The sequence below is a fragment of the Belonocnema kinseyi genome, chromosome 8, assembly GCF_010883055.1.
Source record: "Belonocnema kinseyi isolate 2016_QV_RU_SX_M_011 chromosome 8, B_treatae_v1, whole genome shotgun sequence".
NCBI classification, from domain to species: domain Eukaryota; kingdom Metazoa; phylum Arthropoda; class Insecta; order Hymenoptera; family Cynipidae; genus Belonocnema; species Belonocnema kinseyi.
In genome coordinates this window covers 51704168-51730619 of record NC_046664.1, presented here as the reverse complement: position 1 = coordinate 51730619, position 26452 = coordinate 51704168, and the positions used below count along the sequence as shown (strand labels likewise).

Sequence of the window (26452 nt, the reverse complement as noted above, 5' to 3'; positions counted from 1 at the left end):
GGGAGCTCTTCTTAATATTTTGACACCAAAATCATGTCGATACACCTTACCGACTGCGAGTAAAGCCACCCACGCTTTAACTTGACAGACTGTATTGATATAACCTTTAAAATGAAGTTATATTAGAAATTCTTAATTTTGTATCAAACATTGTTTTCCTGGTCATTTGGAAAACCACATGCGCGTGAAGCGGGTTATTGATGATGCTAGTTAAATTAAAACTGATGAAATTATATAATATAAAGTTTTTCATTCATAGTATAAAAAGGCGTCACAATTTTTATTGGAACTCTTTAATAGGCTTTTAAATTTAAAAAAATTGAATTCTTTGAAATATTGAATTCAGATGTATAAGTATTTCAAAATTGCTACTGGTCTACCTCTAGTTTTAGTGGTTAAATAATTCTGTTTAACTTTAATAACATTGTATTATGATGAAGTAATTTTGATAAGATTTAATTCATCTAATAATTGTTTTGTGTGTGTTTATTTATAGTCTCGATTTATAATCTCTGGGTTATTTATTGCCGAGTCAGTAATCAAAAATGTTTTATTAAATCAACAAAACTGCTATTAATCAAACAAAAGTTTTATTTCAAGCTATTTTTTCTCTTGGTTCTTGATTTACGTTACCTAATTCCAATATTGGTTTCCTTTAACAACTCAAATTGCAAAACTGGTATATCCTAATTTAGAAAACTTGAGAGTATTGACTTATCATCTACAACTTCCACATTTTTCTTTCTTGTGCAAGTAATTTTCTGGCCTGACTTGGAATAACTTCATACCGGTTTGTCTTATCTTATCAGGAATTAAATATTGACTTGACCTTAGAATCTTGAACGATTTTAAAACAGTATCCTAATTTTAGACGTTTTGTGGACAGATGAGTGATTAGATATCTACTTACAAATATTGAGTAAATCTTATATCAGGTTCTGAACAAAAATTTGATAGATTTGATAAAACAATTTTTGTAATTTGAATAATGATGGAATTGTCTTTTTTTCAGGAGTTTTATGAAATCGTCGAAAACCTTTGGAGGGATAGAGGGGTTCAACAAAGCTTTGAGAGGAGTAACGAGTACCAGCTCATTGACTGCGCCAAATAGTAAGTCAACTTATAATTAAATAATTATACATACAAATTCATGCAAAACAATTTTACCCTTAGAAAATTATTAATTATTTCTAATAGATTTAGTTAAAAACAATTTAGTTTTAATGTTAGATATTGACTGGTAGATATTATCCATAATTCGTGATGATACATGCGATCTGCTATCGCGATCGCGATACATAAAAAACTTGGAACGATAAGGTTTCGTCGCTTTAGATTGTCGCATGCTCGCTGATTCAAATTGTTACGAATCTGCACATGCCTCGTAATTCAGATAATCTTCAGTTGACTAGGAGCTCGAAGGCAAAAATACAGGATAAATGGGACAGCTACAGATTTGATGAAATCATAAAAATTAACAGATAACTTAACCCATAATGTATAGAAGATTGTGAAATTATGATCAGACTATACAAAGTAAATAAAAGTGATAGAATAGATTAAAAACTGTAATAACGGTATTTATAGAATCCAACAATAAAATTCAACTATTTTTGGTTGAAATTTCATTATTTTGTATTGAAAAGTCTCTTATCGTACTTCGACTCAGAATTCATCTCTTTGGCTAGGAATTGTACTATTTCTTTGAAAATGTAATCATTTCGAAAATGCAACTGTTTTGGATACAAGAGTTCGTCCTCTAGAATAAAAATTAGAGGTGTGCAACCATTTATTCGAATTTTTAATACAAATTTAGACACGCGTGGAACGTTAGGTTTTTTGAATTAGAAAAAATTTTAATCTGTATTAATCCGGCTTCATATCCTTGGATTATTATCATTTTTAAATGAAAATATCCTATTTTTTCTTGGCTAAAAAATTGATCCAAAAGTTAAGTCGAATCTTCGAAATTTGACTTGCCCGAATATTCGAATAAATCGAATTTCAATGATACCAGTTGACTCTTAGATTCATCTTTTCACCAAAAAAGGGGTTGTATTGATTTTATAAATTGTCCAAATTTGTCCAAATTGGCATTAAAAATTCGAATAAACGGTTTAACACCTCTTTTAAAAATGCATCTTTTTAGTAGAAATGTAATTTTTCTTGATTAAAAAATTGTTTTTTGGTTGAAGTATCAACTTTTAAATTATTCGAGGAGAATTCATTTTTATTTATTTAAGCTCCAACAAAATTCATTGTTTTCGTTGAAAATTTAACTATTTTGTTCAAAAGTTGTTTTCTGAGCCTCTTTGGGTAAAAAATTAATCTCTTTTGGTCTAAATTCGTCTTCTTGTTTTAAAAATCTTTCTTTTGGTACAAATTTGATATTTTTTGGTGATTAAAAAATAATCTGTTTTGGTTGACCTTTCAACTATTTTGTTGTTGTCGTTGTTGTTGTAAAGTCTATTATTTGTTTGAGAATTTATCTTTTTGTTAAAAATTGAACTTTTTGGATGAAAACTTCAACTGTATTCCTCAAAATCCCTCTTTCTTGCCATGAAAATTAAATCATTTCGTTGAAAATACAATTGTTTTTGGTTGAAGTTTGGTGATTTTTTCTTCGAAATTCTACTATAAGGTTGAAAATTCATATCTTTGCTTGAAAATTAAACTATTCTGTTCAATTTTTTTGTTTTATTTTGAAAATTTAACTATCATTTAAGAAAATTCCACTATTTTGTTGGCAATTAACATTGTTGTTGAAATTAAATGGTTTGGTAGAAAATTGGTCTTCTTGTTTTAAAAATTCATCTCTTTTGGTACAAATTTCATCTGTTTTGGCTCCAAATCAATCTATTCTGGTTGACAGTTCAACTATTTTTTTAAGTTCAACTGTATGATCGAAAATTCACTTTTTGTTAAAGGTTCAAATTTTCCGTTGAAAGTTCAACTTTTTAGTTGCACATGCAAACTTTTTAGTTGCACATGCAACAGCTTTTGTTGAATTTAATATTTTTTTAAATTAAAACTTCGAGGACTGTGTTAAAAATTCATAGTTGTAGGTTGAAAATTCAACTATTTGATTAAAAGTTCAAGTATTTTGTTGAAAATCCAGCTATGTGATTGAAAATTCATATTTTTTAATTGAAATTTAATTTTATTTCACAAATGCACCCTATAAGCCTTAAAAATCAACTTCACTGAAATATTTGACTTTTTATCTCGATAATTAAAGTATTTGGTTACAAATTTAACTATTTCGTTGAAAATATATTTATTATGTTGAAAATTCAAGTACTATTTTTTTAAAGTCATCTCTTTTGGTCGAAAATACAACTTTTTGTTAAACACTTAACGGTTTTTTTTTCAATTGAATTGTTTTATTTAAAAGTTACTTATTTTCGGTTGAAAATTCAACTGTTTTGTGAAAAATTCGTCCGTTTCGATTGCAAATTCATTTTTTTTTGTAGTATAAAGTCAGCTTTTTGTTTGAAATAAATAAGTATATTTGAAATTCGGATATTTTAATTTGAAATTGTTTTATTTCGTTTATAAAACATACTATATGGAAACTGTTACAAAATTAAAATACTGTTCATTGAATATATATACAGGGAAGATAAATAATTGTGCAGCAAAAAGTGAGGGAGAAGTCAGGGAAATTTGAAAATTAAGTCTTGCGTTCACGTAAGACCCAAGTAAATATAGTTTGAATTTATATTTTAAACTTAAAATTTGTTGGGCTTGAACTTCACGGGCTTCAATTTAAAAATCGCAGTTTTGAAATTTGTCAGTTTTTAAAACCTGATCCACTGTCGCTTCGGTTGTCCTAATTGTTGCAATTGAATTGAAATCGGAAATAGTAACTTAACATGTAGAATGTATGAGCGGACAAAGCCAGATATTCCTAGCTACAGATGTATCTCATTTGAATAACTTTGATTGAATTCAATTAGCGATTTCTGTAAGCAAACAAGTAATTTGAGTTCCTGGTGACAAATCTCTTTAGTACCTCCGATTTACGACCGACTACTATATAACCTAAGCAACTATGTTAAGTTACTTTGCTATAAAGGGGACAATAAGCTATTGACGGTATTTTGTATGCGTTGCTTGCATACTATTCTTGTACCACCTCCGGAGAACATATACTAAGTGGTCCGTGGGTGGTCTCGTCGAATAACATACATACATGTATATATATATATATATATCCGACCTGTATCGGAAGCGTGTTCGTTCGTTCGTTATTCAGTAAGTAAATAGCTTCTACTTCTACTTCTGATCAATCCAATCGATTCCTCTCAGATCCTATAACACCCCATTGATAAAATCAGACACTTTTTCTTCAATTCGTTTCTTCCACGCCAGATTGGATTTTCAAATAAGAGACAGGCGGAGTGACCGCTGGACTGGTAAACCCCGAGAAATGATCGGGAATTTCTTGAGACCCGGAAAAACCGGGAAATAAGAGTGAATTTATTTTTTGACCGGGAATTTGATAAATTTTTAGAAGAAAAATCTGTTCAAATTCTATTTCAACAGTTTTTAACAGTAATTAGTTGAGTTTGTTACCTTTTTCAATTATGTTATCATTCAGTTTGCAATGCGTCATTTTCAAATCTTTTGCTTCAAGAATTTTCCATTTTAGATTTTGAATAAAAAACATTTTTATTTTATCCACTTTCAATATGAATAAATGAATAAATTATATTTTTTTAATGTATCTGTACTTTAAGTATTAAAAAGTGAACAATAATTGATTTGCCAAAACGATTTTAAATCCGTCCATAATCCGGTACCAATTCTTATAATCCGGTACTATTTCTTTACTACAATTTCGAGAAAAGTAACTTTGAAGGCACTATTTTCTCAAAATTATTCACCATCTTATTGAATTACAACATACTGTAAATTTACTGTAAATTTAATTTTCAACGAAAATAGGTGAATGCCAACAAATGTTATACTTGATGATTTAACAAAAAAAAAGGTTTTTATTTTTAATTAAAAACAGTTACATTCAACCAAAAGAGACGAAATTCTAACAGAAGAGTAGAATCCTCAACCAAAACAGATTAATTGTTAACCAAACAGTTACATTAAAAAAAAAGATGATCTTTCTACAAAATCAAATAGTTCAATTTTCTAATAAAAAGGTCAATTTTCAACACAGAAGATTAATTGTATACCTAAAAAGATAAATTATCAATAAAACATATAAGTTTTTAACCAAATAGTTAACTTTTCAACCAAGAAGTTTATTTTGTTTCCAGAAGAACAATTTTCAACAAATAAATTTTTAACCAAATAATGGAATTTTCAACGAACAACATAAATTTTCCGTTTAATTGTTTAATCTGGGGAAGTGATGTTATTCCAGATTTTATTTGATCGATTTTTATTTTATATTTTTTTCTTTTTAGAAAATTTGAACTGAATAATCGAATTTTTAAATTAAAAGAGATAAATTTTTAACAAAAAATGGAGTTGTTAAATTTTCAATAAAAAAAAAAGAATTTTCTACAGAAGAAGTTAAATTTGTACAAAATAGTTGAATTTTCTATCAAATTGTTTAATTTCCAAGCCAAGAAGATAATTTTTCTACAAAACAATTGCATTTTTGAACCTAACAATATCAATTTGAAAAAATAATTATACTCAGAAACAAAGAATTTTCAACCACAAAAAAACTGGTAAGAAAGTAGTTCTTTTTTCAACCAAGGAGTTGAATTTCCAAAAAAATGTCATGGTTGATATTTCAACGGAAATATTTTAATTTAAACTAAAAACAGGTGGGTTCAGCCAATAATAATGAATTTTCAACAAAATACTTGAATCCACAACTGAAAAAGATTAATTTTTAACTAAACAGTTGAACTTTTAACAACAACAAAAATATCATTTTTTAACCTATTTGTTACATTTTCTACCAAAACATTCAAATTTTCTACAAATTACATATATTTTCAACGTAATATTTTAAACAATGGATGCAATGCAATTCCAAATTTTATTTGATTAATTTTTAGTTTATAATGTTTTTCTTTTTTTTTAATTTTTGACCTAAATGGTTGCATTTGTAAGCTAAAAATATTTTAACCAAAATTGATGTAGTATAGTTCAATTTTATACTTTTTTAAATTTTTAAGTCAAAAGAACAATTAATCTATAAAAAAGTTGAAATTGCAACCAGAAAATATGAATTTTCAACAAAAAGGATTTTTGTACAACCAATCAGTTGAATTTTTAACAAAATAGTTCAATTTTAGTTTAAAAATATAATTTTTAACAAGAAAAAATATTTTAATTTAAAATAAAAAGGACTGTTGGATTTAACCAACAAAGACAAATCTTAACCAAAATACTTAAATCCTAACCTGAAACAGACTTATTTTCAACTAATGAATTGAATTTTTAATACAAAAAGTAGATTTTCTTCCAAAAAAGACGAATTTTCAACTCCAAAATTTATTTTCAACTGAAAGAGATCAATTTTTAACCTGGCAGTTGCATTTGTTAACGAAAAATGCAATTTCTCCAGGAAGCGATACATTATCCAACTAAAATTATGAATGTTTAACAAAATAGTTGAATTTTCAATAAGAAAATATTTTTTAGTCAAGAAAGAAACCAAATTTCAATCAAACTGTTGAATTATACAGCCAAAAAGACGACTTTTCAGAAAAGCAGTTGAATTTTCAACCAAGAAATATGACCTTTTAACAAAATAGTTGAATTTTGAACAAAATAATACAATTTTAAACTAAATAATAGCATTTTTAATAAGAAAAATGAATTCATTAGAAACATGAAATTTCAACCAAAAATAGTTAATTTTTTTATTAGGTTCTATTAATTCAGTTGGCTGAGAAAAATTGGGAATACTGTGAAGCCTGCGACAAATAAATAGGAATTTTGATAACTTTTGGGGAGAAATAGTTATATTTCAAATATGTATCGGCAATTAATATTAATTTGGTTAATTTTAAATATTTTAAGTAAAGAAGGAATAACTATTGGTATTTTTTAATATAATTTTTTTTTAAGTTTTCAAATTGCGAAAGGATGTGTGTGTGTGTATTTTTATACACGCGACATCGACTCAAACAATGTCTTAACGAGATAATCGTTTTAATAGAACCACTCGTTTATGCACGTGTGCTTCAAAGAGTTATAACCGCCTGAGTTTGTAAAGCTTTGAATAGTTTATATGTAGATATATGAGGTTTTTTTTAGTGCTCTTTAGTGTTATGCAAATTATTCCCTTAGTTAGCTTCAAATTAGGTACCAAAACTATTAAAAAGTAAAAAAGCAAACGTCGATTAAATTTTAGGGCTTACATGGTTGCTGTAGAATAGGATGGGCCGAAACTACTCAACATTATTAGATTGATTGGTAATAGCGCTGAAAAATTTGTGGAATTATGAACAAATTTAAAAAACATGAATTACCCTCCAGTGGGGGCAAGCCGATTGCAAATGTTCAAATTTATATTTTTTTATGTATGGAAAAATTTGTTGTAAATTTTATGGAAATTAATAACTTTAGACGAAAAAAATAGCAAGAAGACCATTTTTTTCGAAAAGTATCTTAAAAAATGCAATTTTGTTGATTTGTACCTGAAGTTTCTAAAAATGTTGTTTATTATTTTTTGCTCGTTTTAATAAACTAAAGAAACACGAACATATTTTTAAGTTTCAAACAAATTTCTTTTTCTATTGTATACGGATCTCGAACCATCAGACATTTTTACATAAGATCCGTAAAAATTTCGAAAATTAGAGATATGTACGTGTTTCTTAAGTTTATTAAAAAGAACGTAACAAGTTAAAAAAATTAAGAACAATGAGAAGAATTCGAGGAAATATTAATTGTGCAATATATTTTAGTATTTTGTTGGGAATATTGCACTAAAGTTTAAAATAGGAAACAGAATTTTTGTATAATTAATTATTATATAATTAGGTTTTTGACAACTTTAGGTGCAAATTAACAAAAGTGCATATTTCGTCATTTTTTGAAATATTATTTTTGCCGTTTAAGGTTTTATACTTTCATCAATTTGACCCAAAAAGAATTGAAAAACACATTTTTCCCATCCATAAAAAATTTGAAAATTTTCAACCGACTTGCTCAGTAGGGAGAAATTTAAACAGTTTGTTTTTGAACTGGTTTTTAATACTTAGTATTATATTCTATTTAAATTCTTCGTCTAACCAGGACGCCACTAAGGTACTTAAGTAACTTTTAGTCACTTATCTTTCTCAAAATATTTTTTGTCACTTTTTAAAGATAAAGTCACTATAGTTACTTTTTAAAATAAAAATACTAGTTTACTCATCTCTTTAAATAAATGAAAACAGAATCCTAGGATTTCTGATTCTTTTTTAATTCCTTTGAATTATTTTTAATTCACTCTGTATTCTTTGGAAATCCTTTTAAATCCACTGAATTTAATATATCTTTTAAAAATTTTAAATCTGTTTAATTCGCCCTTCAGATATTTAAATTCACCTCGAATTCTTATGGATTTTATAAGATTCTTATTGACTAATTTTATTCGCTCCCATTTATATTCTGAATTATATGGAATTTTCTTGAATTAAAAAAATTGTGTTGCATTCAGTTAAATTAATTTTTCTTTTTCTTGATTTCGTGTGAATTTCATCGAATTTTCTTCAGTTCCTTTGAATTGCTGAGCAGTAATTTCAATTTTAATAAAATTAATTAAAAATTTAAAAAAAAAATTTAATTTTTTTGGAATTTACCCTGAACTATTATTAATTTATCCTGCATTCTTTTACATTCTTTCGAATTTTTGAACAGATTCCGAACTATTTTGAATTAACTTAAATTATTCTGAATTCAGTCAAGTTTACTCAATTTATTGCATTTTATTAGTTTTTTTTTATTCACCCTGGAGTTTTTTTAAACTCACCTAGAGTTTTTAGGCATTTCATTCAATTATTTTGAAATCTCTCAAATTTTTTCAATTCATTCCAAACATAATTAATTCAATGAATTCTTAAAATATTTAATTCGTCATTTTTTCAATCTACTTTAATTCTGTTGTATCTCGTTCACTCTTATTTTACTTTATTCGGTGGAATTTTTCTGATTTTTCAAATTTGGTTCAATTATATTCTTTCAAATTCTTATTAATTTCATTAAAGTTTATTGAATTCCCTTTAATTATTACAAATTAACTTTTTTTATTTCTTTTGAGTTCTTCTTAAGTTCTTGAGTTCTTCTTAAAGACTTCGAAGTCTTTAAAAGTCACATTTAATTCTTAGGTCTTTTATTGAATTCTTTTATAATTTTTTTAATTTTTCAAAATTGACAATAATTTTACTGAAATCAGTGAAAAATTTGAGGCTTCTTGAATGTTTTCAATTCGATCGAGTTTTTCTCATTTTCCAAAAATTATTACGTTTGCATAGGAAATTTTTCATTCTGAGAAAGGAAAATATTTTCTGATTCCCAGAAGGAACTTACTCAACTGTATATTTACTCATATTTATCACGAATTTCCTTTATATATGATAAATAATTATAGAAAAGAAATATTTATTTATAAATTTTTGAAATTTTTAGCATTTTTTTTATGCAGAACGCAGAATTTCATTACCTTTCGATCTATTGTGGAAATATTTTTTCCTTGAAAACATGGAAAAGTTGGCCATTTTGAAATCTGACCTTATAGAAAAATTCTATAAAGGAAATTCGTGATAAATATGAGTAAATATACAGTTGAGTAAGTTCCTTCTGGGAATCAGAAAATACTTTCCTTTCTCAGAATGAAACATTTCCTATGCAAACGTAATAATGTTTTGTTTGTCCTCGACACAACTATTATTTATTGACGTTAAAGTGTTGTGCCTGAGTTCACAAAGTAAAATATACCTTAAAAACTTTACTTTATTTAAAATAAATGATTTTACTCTATTTTATACAATTAATTTTTACTCTATTATTTTAGAATTTCTAAATTTGTACAGATAAAAAAAATTGTATTCCTTTTATTCACAATTGATTGTTTTCAAGTTTGAAATTTTTTAAAACGAATGGTATCACATTGACATATCCTACATTGATAATTCGTCAAATTTTACAATATTCCTTTTTAGATTTTTCGTAGCAAAATTCTTTAATTGAAAATTGCCCCAATTAAAATCATTTAATTGAAAGCGCATAAAATTAAAATATTACAGTTCTTGACATCGTAACTTGAAATTCTAAATTTCTTATACTTATTTCGAACAGTATTGTACTAATAAAATAACATTAAGAATTCAGTGATTGGAGTTTATCCACACTGTGAGCTTTCTTCGACCGTTAATATCGTTAATGAGAGAATGTGTTTTATTCTGGTCATACGGTCGGTAATACGTATGACCAGAATAAAACACATTCTCTCATTAATAAAATAACTTCATAAATTTCATTCTATTCAAATTTTGTTTATCTCGAGCAAATATGAAATCTCGAAATTTAACATTGTTTGCATCAGTTAATTTTAGATTGAGTATATAATGCCGGTAAAAATACGCGATTGAAGAAATTGGAAAGGTCAAAATTTACACTAATCCCTGTAAATGGTTATGAGAATTACCGACTTTCATGCATTTTAATGTTCAATGCCTAAAAAGTTATTTAAAGTTAAATCACAGAAAAATGTAAAAAGAGTTACAGGTAAAAATGTTGGGTGTAATCTCGCCATTAAAAAAATCGGTAAGGGTAAAATGAAAAAATAATTATCTTTTATTTTACCCTAGCCGATCTGAATCTTTTTGCATGCCAAAACTAGCTCAAGCATTTTTACCCGAATTACTTTTTACACTTTGTTCTCTCTATGATCTTTAAACGAAAAATTAAAAAAAATTATTATTAAAGGAATTTCTTATATAAAATGTAACGAATAAATGTTTTATATTTTAATGTTAAATAATTATTTTTTTAAATCTACAACCCCCTAGGTGCCAGAGAAAGCAGTCCTTTTCACCCCTAAATCTCAGAAATCGAAAAATAATTATAAAGTGTGCTCCAAGTTTCTTAAATAAAAGCTGAGACATTAATTTAGTAGATTTTTATGGTTAATAATTTTGTAAACAGTTTCATTCACCTAACTGCCGTAGAAAGCAGTTTTTTTTTATCCCCAAATCTGAATAATCGAAGGCAAAAAATTCTAAAATGTGTTCCAAGTTTCTTATCTAAAATCTAAGAAATGATTTTTGTAGAGTTAAGATACCTGGAACACAATTTAGTTTGTTTTTCGATTTTCGAGATCTACGGATTGAAAGCGACTGCTTTCCTCAACAGCTAGGGGAATGGGCATTTTTTTCTAATTATTTTGAATCCAGTGCCACAAAATGAGTCCTTCAGATTTTAGGTAGGGACTTTTTTTATTTTTCGTTTTGCATAAACGTTGGATACTTCAGTTCCGGTGAAATACTATTTTCAGTTCTTGGCTCATCATTTTGAAGAGTTGATGAAACCGGGAAAAAAGGGTTTTCAAAGCCACTCTTTTGTCCAGATTGCTGAATTGAAAAGTCCAACCCAACTATGTTGAGATTGTGGCCGTTGTGCGAGTTGAGAAAGACGCGTAAATGGCAGATGTAAACAGAGGTTCATCCGTTTAGTCAACAATCGTCGCATGTGACTTCGCTTTGCGCCTGTCAAATCGTCAAACACTTTAATTAATACTCGCTGCGTCTACACTTAGAACCATTGTGCGTGCCCTCCATTCACGATACTTCATGCCCCAATTGTTGAAAAAATGTAGGTCAGGCTATTCTCGTTCGAAAATTAACTTGGAAATAATTCACTGCGTTTTCCAATGCAAATCAGAATTATTGGTTTCTAAATATTGTCAAAAGAGTCATGGCTGCATAATTTCGGATATTTGAGCAAATTATACATTTTCATGCAACTGCAAACGATTGCAATAAGTGAAACCAACCGTACCCTATTTTAATGTTTAATTCAGTGCCTTTAGAAATGAGCAATCTTAAAATAAAAATATTTTAGTAGAAAAATTACAGAATCAAACGTTCCAAGTTGCACTATTTTAATTTGAAAGAATTGAAATGATCAAAATGGAACAATTTCAAGGGAAGCATTCTAATAAAATAATTCGAGAATGTCAAATGGAAAATGTTTTTAATTCTAAATCGGATGCATTTGAAGATGTTCGTTCAAATTTTTTAATTAAAACCTGATAAAAAAAGTAATAATTTAAAATTTGGTGTACTGACGAAAAAGGAAAAATTTTAAATTTAATTTCCTAGATGTTAAAAAAATTAGATCATACCATTTTTGTTTTAAAAGTAACTTGAAAATAATTAATTTTTTTATTTTAGTCCAGTCAATGAAGGATTTGAGAAAAAAATTCGTAAAAGTAGCCGTTTTTCACAGATACGTTGGGAATGGCTTTATAAAGATATAGCAAAAAGTCCCCAAACATATGTATGCGACAAAGACCCGCCATGCTAGAAAGTGTTAAACAATAACAAGTTTTTCAAAATAAATCTACAACTGTTGATTTTAGGTCGAACATGGTCATGTGAAAAAATGTTCAAAATTTTATAGCACACAAAAAAGGTACTATCTATTTTTTAATTTAAGCAGATTGCATTTTTCCATGTAACTGCAAAGGATTAAAATAAGTAAATCTAACGATAGCATATTGTAATTTTATATTCAATGCTTTTTAAAATTAGCCATTCTAAAATAAAAAAATTTCTAGTAGAAAACTTACAGAAGGAAAATTTCGAAGTTGAACTATTTTAATTTTAAAGCATTGAAACGTTCAAATTGGAAAAATTTGAATTGAAGTATTCAAACTATAACAGTTCCAGAATGTCAATTTTGAAAATTCTTATAATTCCAAATTAGGTGCAGTTTAAAATTTGTATTAAAATTTTCAAATTGAAACTTACAAAAAATGAATAATTTTAAATTTGGTGCATCGATCAAAATGAAAAAGTTAAAATTGATGTGTTTGATTCTGAAACAATCTTTTCAGATTATTACATTGCTAGATAGGAAAAAAAAATAATCCCAAGTCGTAGATGCATTTCTCAAATTGATAATATTTAAAAGAGCCCTTGTATAAAATTTAATGAAAAATGCTTTCTGTCGAGAAATTGAGATAAACAATTATTCGGCTTTAATTAAAAGAGATGTTAAGATATTAGTGAGTAACCCCTGCATATTGGAACGCATCTTGAGCTTAGTCTTTATGTTTAAAAATTGTATTTAAGATCGAAATTAAATCAGTTTGCTTATTATGAATATTTTTAAGCAATGAAATCTGAGCATGGAAAAATGCACAATTTAAAATTATATTTGGAAACTATCTCATTTCCGGCTCATTGCAGAAAAATGCATAACAAAGTTTTTCCCATATTTTAAACAATGCAGGCCATTACTATTGTAGTTCTAGTTTTAAAAAGAACTTGTCAATAAATAATTGTGATTTCCAATACGAGGCAGAATTGTTGGTTCCTAAATATTGTCAAAAGAGTAATATTTATTGATTCATAATAAAGAATAATTCAGTCATAATTATTGCATATTTCCATTTAACTGCAAACTATTACAATGAGTGAATCCAAAAATAGCGTGTTCTAATTCGGAATGCAATGTCTTTAAAAAAAGCAACTTTTAAATAAAAATTTTTTATGCAGATAAATTTAATGAATGAAACGTTTAAAGTCGCACTACTTTAATCTCAAAGCATTGAAATGTTCAGAAATAATTTTCAAATTAAAAGGTATGAAAATTTAATAATTTTAAATTCGATGCACTGAGCGAAATGGAGAAGTTAAAATTTATTTTCCCCACATTGGTTTCTAAATATTGTCAAAAGACTCAGGGGTGCATAATTTGTAATATTATGCAGACTTTATCCATTTAATTGCAAAGAATTACAATAAGTGAATCCAACGATAGCATGTTCCGATTTTGAATGCAATATCTTTGTAACTGATACCTTTCATAAATAAAATAAAAATTTGATAGATAAATTACAGAACGAATCATTCCAAGTTGCTCTATTTTAATTTGAAATCATTGAAATCTTCAAATTGGAACAATTTTAATTCAAGCATTCAAAGTGAAACAGTTAAATAATTTGAAGGGACTTCTATTAGGGATTTCTTCGGATCTCAGTGATTTTAAGGGATTTCAAAGGATTTCAATGACTATTTCAATTTAAAAGCATTAAAACTAACGTTTGAACCCGAGCAAATTTAAAGCATTCAAAGTGAAACAGTTCCAGAATTTTAATTTTGAAAATTTTATTAATTCTAAGTCGGATGCATTTTAAAAAAGTTTTTTAAAATTTTCCGAATTGAAACCTACTAGAAGTGAATAATTTTAAATTAATTTCTGATGTTCGAAATGGAAAAATTAGAATTTTCTTTTCCAGTTGTTAGAAAAAGCAGGTCATGCTATCCTTGTTTCAAAATTAACTTAGAAATGATTCATTACGATTTCTAATCCAAAGTGGAATTATTGGTTCCCCAATATAGTAAGAAGGCAGAGGTTTAAAATTTAATGATTTCTACTGAAAAATGACATTTAAATTTAAGTTTAGAAAAAATCAACTGTTTCCTCGGCAAATTACTTTTCCCTTTGTATTGGTACATTTACTCTATTGATCACTTTTTCTAAATTTGTTCATATTTTATCATTATAAATCTACTGTAATTATTGAACCGCATAATGAAGACCTATAATTAGCCAGAGCGCGTTTCAATAAAAGGTGCATCTTCTTGAATTTCATTGGATATTATAGCTTTGGGGAAATTTTTTTAATTTTAAAATCTGGATCTTTATTATTTTTTTTTTTTAAATTGGTGTTTATATCTTTTTTTCTTGGAACTGTTGTAACTGTGGTGAAACAAAAATAGCAATTTTAAAGTAGGAAAAAATGTTCACACAAATCGTCTTAAATTGTCCAAGAATATTTAAAAATGATAAATTTTTTGGGATATAACAATTAACGAACATGCAGCCACTTCCTTTGTAATAACTTCTTACAGTATTAGCTTAAAGACTTCGCTTAAGAATAATTTTTTCTAGAATTTCGATAAATTTTCTGGTATGTTTTATGATAACAATTTGTATACTTATTTTTGTTTAAATTATGAGCATTTTGGAGAATTTCAAAAACAGCCAAAAATTAAATCTGAAAGCTTCAAACGTTCAATATCAAAAGAATCAACTATTCCCTCGAAAAATGGTTCCCCGTCGGAAATTCTCTCTCTCTTCAATTGATTATCTTCTAAATTTATACTCATCTTACAATTTTAAATCGACTATAATTACAGAATCTTATAATAAAGTCCTATATTTAGTCCGAGCACGTGTTGCTAGAAGGCGCATCTGATTTAACGTCCTTGAATATTATAGATTAAGAAAAACCCTACTTTTTCAACACGTAGTTTTGATTTAACAATTTCAAAATTGATTTTTTTCTTCTGAATTTTAATTTTTTGTAAAAATTAAGATGTATAACCTGTTTTGTTAGAAACGTTAAACCTATAGTAGAAACTAAGGAAAATTTTTCACGTTTGCCATACGTTGAAAAACTTCTATTGAAAGTTATGTTCAAATTGTGCTCAAGAACATTGAACAATGTCGAAGCCTACAAAAAATGAACCTTTATACATTTTTGACATTTAAAATTGAACAAGTGTGACTTTTAAATTACAAACTTTATAAATTTAAAATGAAAAAGAAGTTGGAATTTTTGAATTGTCTTCTGTAGATTTTAAGAATTAACATTTTAAATTGGAATCAAAATGAACTTCTCAATAATTAATTAAGATTTCTTATGAAATGTAAAATGATTGTTTAACAAAACTATTAAAATGGCAGTGGGGTAGATTACTTGGAAATTTAAATTATAACACAATTTGAAATTGAAAAATTAAAAAAATAAATCTTTAAAATGGTAAATTATGTCAAAATGATTAATTCATCTTTTAAATATTAAATCTTGAACAATTGTAAACTTGAAGCGATCAGATCTTAAGAATTTGCATTATGTATAATTTAAAATTGAAATATATATATTGAATTGAAAAATTCCTAATTCTTCTAATTAAAGAATTTGTAATAAATAAACTTATCTATTCAGAAGCTTAATTAAGGCTCATTTAACAACTTCTATCACCTTAAAAACATTTAACAGTTTTAATTTAGAAAAAATCAGACGTTTCCTCGATAAATGCTCCCCTTTATAATTGGTGCATTTACCCGTCTAAATTTGTACGCGTCATAAAATTATGTAAATCGTCTACAATTACGGACTCTCATAATAAAGTCCTATAATTAGTCAGAGCACGTCTGACTAGAAAGTGCATCTTCTTTGTCATAACAACTCGACGACTGCTTACCCCTCGGTATTTGGTGTCATTGCCCTATCGATCATGCCGTTTAAATTTAATTGCATTTTTATCTATTTTGGGAATTCTCATTTTTTTTAAATCCATATACTTATTGTATCCAAATTCTTTTTTAAAATTCAAAATTAACCAGGTTCTATTTATATCAAGAGATTTTTTTATGAAACTTCGTCACTTTTAAAGTAAAAAAATCACTTAAGTTATTTTCTTGCGATAAATTAACCGATGGTTTAACAACAATTGATTTTAGGTCTATATCTACTTTGGAATTTTCATGAATTCTTTGGAAATCTTTTAGGGTATTTTAAACGAAGTGCATACACTGTCGGTACTGGTAAGAAAAATTACCGGTAACGACAATTTTTTTTACCGGTTTTTTCAGAAAGCATATTTCTAGCAAGGTAGTGGCAGATCGCGCATATTCATGGAATTCGTGGAATTCATGGAATTCGTGGAATTCATGGAATTCATGGAATTCGTGGAATTCATGGAATTCGTGGAATTCATGGAATTCGTGGAATTCATGGAATTCGTGGAATTCATGGAATTCGTGGAATTCATGGAATTCGTGGAATTCATGGAATTCAGGGAATTCGTGAAATTCAAGGAATTCATGCAATTCAATGAATTCATGGCATTCAAGGAATTTATGTAATTTAAGGAACGTAGTGGCTAGCCTACCGGCGCGGCGCCGGTAACATTGATAGTTGCCGGCGCCGGCAAGATTGCATGTTTCCGGCTTTTTTTTCCTTTTTTTAAAATATTTTCGTGTCAAATCGTATACTGATGTATGTTGATGGGTTGATTACAAACCTGGACCTTAAAACACGTGCAAATATAATTTGCAGTGTTAAAACTTTAAAAAATTACGTTTTTTGTTTACGAAGTGTGTATACACTATCTCTACCGTCAAAAAGCATATGTCAAGCATACGAAAGGGACTTTTACACATTTTAGAGTGAAGCCATGTAATTGCGGAGTTTTTTTGATAGTTTTTGGCTTTTGACGCGTTTAACGAAACGTCCTATGTATAAATCACATTTTATGGTCGATTTTCTAATCAAGAATTACTATTGACGTCTTGTGGGGGCAAAAATGCACCCCTGAGTCTAGTGGCAGAAATAATTTAAGGTCGCGCCCCTATCCCTTTTCCAACGCCACGTGGTGCGGGAAAGCCCCCTAGTGACTAGTTAATGAAATAATTTAAGGTCGCACCTCTACCCCTTTTCGAACGTCACGTGGGGGCGGGTAGACGACCCTGTGCCAGGTCACAGAAATAATAAAAGGTCGCACCCCTACCCGCACCTCTAGTGTCTACCGCACCCCTAGTGATTGGTTAAAGAAATAATTTAAGGTCGCGCTCCTACCCCTTTCCCAACTCCATGTGGGGGCGGGCAGGCACCCCCGTGACTTGTTACAGAAGTAATGAAAGTTCGCATCTCAATCCCTTTTCCGACGTCACGTGGGGCGGGAAGGCACCCTAGTGACTGGTTAAATAAATAATTAATGGTTCGCCGCTACCCCTTTTCCAACGCCACGTGGGAGCGGGCAGGCCCCTTACGACTGGTCACAGAAATAATGTAAGGTCGCACCCCTACCTCTTATTGAAAGCTGCGTGGAGGCGGGAAGGCACCCCTGTGACTGGTTACAGAAATAATGTAAGGTCGCATTCCTACCCCTTTTCCAACACCACGTGGGGGCGGAAGGCACTCCTATGTCTAGTCACAGGAATAATTTAAGGTCTCACCCCTCCCCGTTTTCGAACGCCACTTGGAGGCAGGAAGGCACCCCTGTGACTTGTAACAGAAATAATGCAAGGTCGAACCCCTACCCCTTTTCCAACGCTACATGGTGGCGGTAAGGCACTCCTGTGACTGGTCACAGAAGTAATGTAAGGTAAAGCCCCTACCCCTTTTCCAACGCCACGTGCGGGCAAAAAGGCACCTCTGTGACTGGTCACAGAAATAATGTAAGGTCGCACTCCTACCCATTTTCCAACGCTACGTGGGGGCGCGAAACACCCCTGTGCCTAGTCACAGAAATAATGTAAGGTCGCACATCTTCTTTTTTTCCAACGCCACATTGGGGGCGGGAAGGCACTCCTGTGAATGGCCACAGAAATAATTTAAGGTCGAACTCCTACCTCTTTTTCAACGCCTTGTAAGGGCGGAAAGGCATGCTGATGACTAGTCAAAGATAATTTAAGCTTGCATGTAGACTCCACTTTTAAGGAATTCACAGAATCCGTGGAATTCACGGAATCCAAGGAATTCATGGAATTCAAATTTTTATAACTTTTCTTCAACATCTCATGGGGAGGGGGGCTGGAAGGCACCCCTGTGTCTTCTAACAGAAATAATTTTGATCAAAGTACTTACCCTTTTCCAACAATGTGTTGTCGGACTAGAAGGCACCTCTGTTTCTGGTCAAAGAAATAACATTTTCCCAAGGCTTTAGCCTGGGAAACAAACTAGCAAGATAACTGATATTGAGGATCGAACAGTAGCAGTAAACACATTTGGGGAAAATAATTTTTAATATCTTCTTTGCGCATTCTAGGCTATATCCTTAAAATATGCTTTTTAAAAAAACCAGTAAAAAAATTGTCGGTAGCGGTAATTTTTTTTACTGGTACCGACAATTTTTTTTTACCGGTACCGGCTTTGTATACACAACCTATTTTAAAAGATTCCTAAATTCTTTAACAGATTTTAATAATCTGAAGGGATTTCAAAATATTTTCAGGATATTAGAGTATTTTTTTAAATTCCAAGAATTCGCAAGAGCTTTAAAGATTTTAAAGAAATTTAAAAAACTGTTGCATAGAATTTGAAATATTTTAGGTTATTTTAAAATATTTCGAGGAATTTTGAAAAGATTTAAATAATTTAAAGGAATATTTAAAAACGTTCAGAAATCTTCAGGATCTTTAAATGGTTTAAGGTTATTCAAATCTTTAAAATCTTTTAGAACCATTTTTAATACACCCAAGTAATTTTCAACAACTTTATAAAGTTTTGAGGAATTTAGAAATATTTTTAATGATTTAAAAATATTTCAAAAGAATTTCAATTCTTTTGAATTTATTGGAAGTTTTAGGAAGTTTTTTAATTCACTCAATTCTTCTAAATTTAGTGGATTAAACCTTTTTTTTAGTTTTTGTTTAATTTATCCTGAAGTTTTTTAACCCCTTCGTTGGCAGAGAGAATTCGACAAATGTGCCCAAAATGTCAGGAAAATTTGTTATCCTGAAAATTTGTATCCTGGGATTTTTGGGATCGCTAAATCCAAATATGAAGTCAAAATTCGGAAATCCAAAAAGGCGGATCCAATATGGCGGACAAAAATACAAAAAAACGGCCCAATTTGGATCAATTTTGGTACTTACGGGTTTCTTGGGCCGCTAAACCCGAACGTGAAGTCAAAATTTAAAAAGCCGGACAAGAATATCCGCCATTTAAATTTTTCGAATTTTGACTTCAAATTCTGATTCAGCGATCCCAAAAACCCGTAACTACCGAGATTGATCCAAATCGAGCCATTTTTTTGTATTTTTGTCCACCATATTGGATCCGCCATTTAAAAGTTTCGAATTTTGACTTCACATTCTGATTCAGCGATCCCCAAAACCCGCAACTACCGAAATTGATCCAAATCGAGCCATTTTTTTTAAATTTTTGTCCAACATATTGGATCCGCAATTTTGAATTTTTTAATATTGACTTCAGATTCAGCAATCCAAAAAACCCCCGAGTAAAACTTGAATGCAAAATCGGAGTAAATTAAATAGGAATACCAACGAAGGGGTTAAGCTGACCTTGGATTCTTAGATATTTCATCAAATTCTTTTGAATTCCTCTTAAATTTTCTAAACTTATTTTCCGAAATTCCTCTAAAGTCACTCGAATTTTACTGACATTAATGAAAGTTTTTGGATTTTGTAAATTTTTTCAGTTCATTGAATTCTTTTACTTGAAAGTAGAAGTTACTTTTTTCGGTTTAAATAGGTCACGTTTTTCAAGTAAATTAGGCTATGGCAACCCTGAGGATAATAAATAAAGAATGTATTCATTCAGATATAAAATTATTTTATTCCATTTATAAAAGATTCTACATGGAAAATATATAGCTAAATCAGCGATATTTATCATTGATATAGCTAAAAATAGTGTTAGGAACGAATTAATGATATTGGTAAAATTATTAAAGCAGATATTTGCAGCATAGTTTATTGTGAGTATTATTATAAAAGAAACACACAAATAAATCGTTAAAACAAAGATATTATAAAGCTAAATGAAATAAGAATAATTTTGACAGAGATTTGAAATTTATAATTAATTTAACAGTTCACCTCACAATGAAACAAATCGTAAGGGCCTATTTGAAATGAAAATAAGTAGAATTATTAGCAGTTCTCATTTTAAAACTTTTGTAATTTTTTCAAAACTTGGGTTGAAGTTTATTTCGTATCTCCGTATTTCTTATTAACCAAAAATTTGTACTTCAAGTTTCGATTTTTTATGTCATCTGAAACTAATGATGTAACACTGCTAATTCAAACATGAAAATCCTTGAATCGAGGTCACATTTGGCTGTTTCAAAAATAAAAATTACTTTATTCAAATATATTATGCCCTTGAAATTAGCAACGTTTATCGACGAAAATTTACCATGTTGTAATCATTCCACCAATCAATTTCTTGTTGTTCAATTATTTCACAAATTATGTAACATATGACCTTAAATGGTAATAACTCATTATAACATCATATTTATTATTGTAATGAAATTATATATACCTAATGTTCGGAAAACATTATAACTTTCCCTGGAACATTCGGTTTTCGGATTTTATTTCATCAATTACTTTTATTTGATATCAGGTAGCAAAAAAAAGTTGATTCCATTATATTTATCGGAAGATTGCGTTCTTCCACCCATGCACTCTGAACTGTACACGGCATTGTCGAAAAAATTATAATTTTCCTTTAAGCGTTTGGTTCTCGAATTTTATTTTATTAATTACTTGTACGAAAAAAGACCGAAAAACTTTAAAGTTTTATCTGAACTTCCGGTTCTTACATCTTCTTTCACTTAGCACTTGCACTTGATGTTAGGCCACGGCAAAAAAATAATCATCTCAATATACTTATTGGAAGACTTGTGTTTTATGCAAACATGCATTATTTCGTGCGTGGGTTTGTTGTTGTATTTTCTGACATAAAAAGTACAAGTAATGAGTGAAAGGTAATCCGAGAACCGAATAAGTCAGGAAATTTATCATTGTTTCCGGATTTTTGTGTACATTTCACATTGCATGGGTGGATAAAACAGAGTCTTTCGGTAAAGATATTAGTTTGAAATTTTTTAGTATGTTGGTGGACACGAAAGTAATTAGTCAAAGACAATTTAAGAACCGCAAGTTAAGAGGAACGTTAGAATTTTTCATATTTTGTGCGTATAAAATTTAGAATGTGTGGGTGGACAAAACGCAGTATTCCAGTAATTATGTTGGGACGAAACATTTTCTGGTATTTTTTGACGTAAAGCTGGAGTAATTATTCAAATAAAATTCGAAAATTGAAGGCTTAGAGACATAATATATAATATATTTTATATTTTATATATAATATATTTTAGTTTTATCGACTTCATTTTTCACTATTTTTCTGTTTGAACTGTGTATACATTTTTTCCGTGTATATTAAAAATGTTACAAGATTAGAATTTTGATCTTTAAATACTAAGGGTCAGAAAAAGTCAACAATTTTTCATTTTAGTAAGGGTTTATAATCTCTATCATATGGCCGGATTTCTATTTATAACATCCAACCATAATTCCCTTGTTTTTGCCAAAATTAAAGTCACGCACGAAAAATTTTGTCACGATTTCAACTGCTCCCAAACTTAAGTTGACAAAAATAAAACACAAAGAGACAATCAAACGCATGAATCATATTTTACGATTCTTTATTTAACTTGAAATACACATGGTAAAGTTGGGAAGGAACACAGTAGATAAAGCGGTTTTGGTCAGACAAAGAATTCAGCATTCAACAGCACCGAGGCTGGGTAAATTCAGGCAGTGCAAAAAATCTTTTTCTGTGAATTGAATTGCATTTCTTTCTACGAATATTTTTTAAAACAAATTATAAACGCTCTATGAAAAAAATTCTGTTTCGAATTTAGTTTAATTTAAATCTTCAAGTTTTTACATTTTCAGTTTACCCTTTGATGCTTCGTTTAACAAAAATATTACAAATTAGTAAAAAAGAAATTCGATCGGTTATGACACGTTTTTTATTTTTATTACCTAATTATCAAATTAAAATATATGCTTCAATTTAAATTACTAAAATATATAAGTAATAATTATAAATGAAAATAAACATTAACATAGCTACATCGGCTTTCAGTAATGTGTAACTTTCATTTAAATATAATATTAAATATTTCAATTTTGAAGGTTTACTTAAAATGTTCAAAAATTTTAATTTTTTAAATCAAAACCCCTTCAGGTTTAAAGGTTTATAATCCAAAGTCCTACAACTGTGAATAATTACAATTGAAAACTCTTGAATTTTTTGGGTTTAAAATTTTAATATCTGCTGTTTTAAAGAGTTACAATTGAAAATTCTTCAATTTTCACGATTTTCAATTTTTAATTTCTTTATTTTCATGGTTTTCAATTAAAAAAAAAATAATTTTGAAAATAAATAAAAAATCTTAAAGTTTGATGTTTTTGGCAATGAAAATTCTAGTTTTCAATTAGAAGTCTTCCAAATTGAAGTCATTTCGACTGTAAATCATCAAAATAACAGACATTCCATTTTTGCAATTTTAAAGTTATAATTCTTTATTTTTTATGATTTACAATTGAAAAGTCTTTAATTTTAAAAGTATTTCAAATAAATAAAAATTCTCAAATTTTGATGATTTTGAAAACCAAAAGTCAAGTCTTTACTTCTAAATCTTTTTTGGAATGTTTAAAATAGTAACAAGTTACTATTTTCTCGATTGAACTTTAGCTGTAATTAGTTCCTCTTTTTGAGTAGCTTCCCGTACACTGCATCTAATTTTAAATAATTCTAGATTTCAACAAAAAATGTGCATTTTTATCGGAAAAAGACAAAACGTCTGCATGAAGATATAAATTTACAAACAGAAAAGATGAATTTTGGACAAAATAGTTGAATTTTTTAAATAAAATAACTCAAATTTGAACTAAATAATAAGATTTTTAACCAAGAAGATGAATTCTGAGCCAGAAATTTAATAGTGAACTTTTCAATCGAAAAGAATGAACTCTCAATCAAAAATAGTTACAAGAAAAAGAGGGAAATAGGGAAAAGACTCTAAGGCCTGCGATAAATAAATGAGAATTTCGATCATTTACAGACTAAAGAATTAAATATTAAATAAACATTGAAGTTATTTAGAAATATTGAAATATTATAAATGGGAATATTCATAAATATTAAGTTCATAATCTTTAGATTTACACTGTGACACAATATGAATTACGTAAAATTTAGTCATAATATCTTGAAAATTACTCGATCCGCTGATAGCCACTCTCCGCCACTAATAAGCTGTCAGGTAGAAAACAAATTCAGAGACGAATTTTAAACGAAATACTTGAGAATCCACAACTGAAACAAATTAATCTTTAACCAATTAACATTATAGCTTCAAGGAGGAAAAAGTGAATGAATGAATTATTGAATTGATTGAATATTATTATGAATAATTCTCATAATTATTTTAAAAGTACTTTTAATTTTCAATAAATGATTCAGATAAGAATGTCGTAAACTTTCTTATTTAATCGAATCCATATACCTCAGACGAAGCAGTCGATTGAATGTATTAAATTCATCAAGTCACTTTGATCTCTCCCTTTTCTGGCTTATGGGTATTACCAAGCTATTTTCGCACAATGGGTATCTTTTCCTGTACGAAATTCTTTTCACGGAAAATATATTTCACTCGGTCTAACTTGCTGCCTTTTTACGCTTGTCTATGAAGAACATTTAATATATCATTTTTGATTTTGAAAAAATTGAATCTTCAACTTCTTTATATTCTTTTTATAAATTTTAATTTTCTTTAACTTGCCGAAGCTCATTTATCAGGCTAGTAGATCATTTCCTTATGATTTAATTTCTATTTATGCTTTCGGATCATATTTTATTTATAAGCAGCTATTTCATCTTCGGGATTTGCGCATTTATGAACGGAAAAACATAACGTTCAAAGCCAATATCAATCGAGATTTACTTCGCATTTCAAATTTTATGTCAAAGTTCAGTGCTTCATTGTCATTCTATTACAATTCCTGTATCAGATATTCAGAATTTTTCATAAGAAAGTACACTACTGTCGGAAATTATCGGTACGACTACCGCGAGTACTATTCAAAATTTTTGCTGACTTTGAAACTTGTTTACTCATTCAAAAAAGGAGAAAGAAATTTTTTTCAAAAACTGTTGACAAGCTTATAAAATTCTGCCCCAAGTGATCCCTAATAGAGACACTTATGTCCTTTTAAAAAGAAATATACCACGTGTTGTAGCAAAAATCTAAAATTTATTTGATAAGTTTATCAACAGATTTACAAAAAAGCTTCTCACTAGTATAAAATAAAAATAAATATTAAAATAGCTACATGGCCTTTCCAACCATTTTAATTTTAATTGCCTTTCAGTAATCTGTATATTTTATTTAAGCATAATATTTTATCCCAGCGAGAGTTAGAAGCAAAGAAAAGAATAATTAAGTTAAGTCAGAATTTCATATTGTGATAAGATGGTCTTAAGAAGATCTATTTTGTAGATATTTATAATTACAAACTCGCCATCTTATTTTATTTTATCAAGTCAAGTATTTAATTTTAAATCTTCCTAATTGATGCAATTTCGAATGTAAAGCATCAAAATTACAGAATTTTTAATTTCGAAACTTAAAATTTACATAATTTTTTATTGTGTATTTATATAATTAAAAATATTTCAACTTACAAACCATTTACCGCTCAAATTTCTACAATTTGGAAAATTACAATTGAAAACCCATTAAATTTTAAGATGCATAAATACAAATTCTGAAATTTTGAAAATCAAAAATCGAGTTTTTAATTCTAATTTTTCCAGATCGAAGAAATTTTGAATATTTAAAATTAAATAAAAATATAAATATTTAAAGCTTTAAAATACAAAGTTCTATCATTTTTAAGAGTTACAGTTGGAAACTCTTGAATTTTAAAAATGTTTAAATTTGGTTTATTTTAAAGATCAAATGTCAAGTGTACAATTCGAAATCCTCCAAAATAAAGAAATTTCGAATTTTAAATCATAAAATTTTTATAAATTTTAATGGTAAATTCTTAAAATTAAGATTGCTTCGATTTTAAAGATCGATAAATAAAAGTTTTCAAATTTCAATAATATTGAAAATAAAGTCAAGTTTTCAACTTTAAATGTTCCAAAATTGAAACAATTTCGAATTTAAAAGATCAAAATTACAGATTTATTGGTTGTCAATTTTCAAAATTAAAACAATTTACAACTTACGATTACAATTTTATTTACAATTGAAAACTCTTATTTTAAAAATAGATAAATAAAAATTCTTGAAAGTTGATGTTTTTGAGAGTCGAACGTCATATTTATAATTCATTACTGTATAATTTTCACTTGTCGTTTTTAAAATTCAAAACTCTTCAATTTTAAAGATTTAAAAATCAAGGTTTTACATTTTCAAGAGTTACGATTGAAAATTCTGGAATTGATTTACAATTGAAAATTTTTCAATTTTCACGATTTACAATTTTTAATTCTTTAATTTTGAATATTTTCATTTGAAGATTTCAATATTTAATGTTTACATATAATAGAAAATGTTGCAGTCTTGAATGCCTTTTTTTGTAATAGTTCGATTCTGATCAGTCATAATTTTATCATTTTAAAGATTTGAAATTTATTCAATGTTATATGTTTGCAATCAAAATTTCTTTAATATAGTTAACA

At 28.2% G+C, this 26452-nt stretch overlaps 1 protein-coding gene across 4 annotated transcripts in view; it reads left to right on the top strand.

The window, feature by feature from the left end:
* LOC117177665 (guanine nucleotide-binding protein G(s) subunit alpha) overlaps positions 1-26452 on the top strand; it is a 165416-nt gene that overhangs the window by 87282 nt on the left and 51682 nt on the right. For all 4 annotated transcript variants that reach the window (XR_004467735.1, XR_004467734.1, XR_004467733.1 and 1 more), the window contains exon 5: positions 1013-1110. Coding sequence is in view for 1 of the 4 variants with exons in the window: in XM_033368481.1 (XP_033224372.1) it covers positions 1013-1110 (98 nt within the window). In the remaining 3 variants the exon portion in view is untranslated. The remainder of the gene's footprint in view (positions 1-1012; positions 1111-26452) is intronic.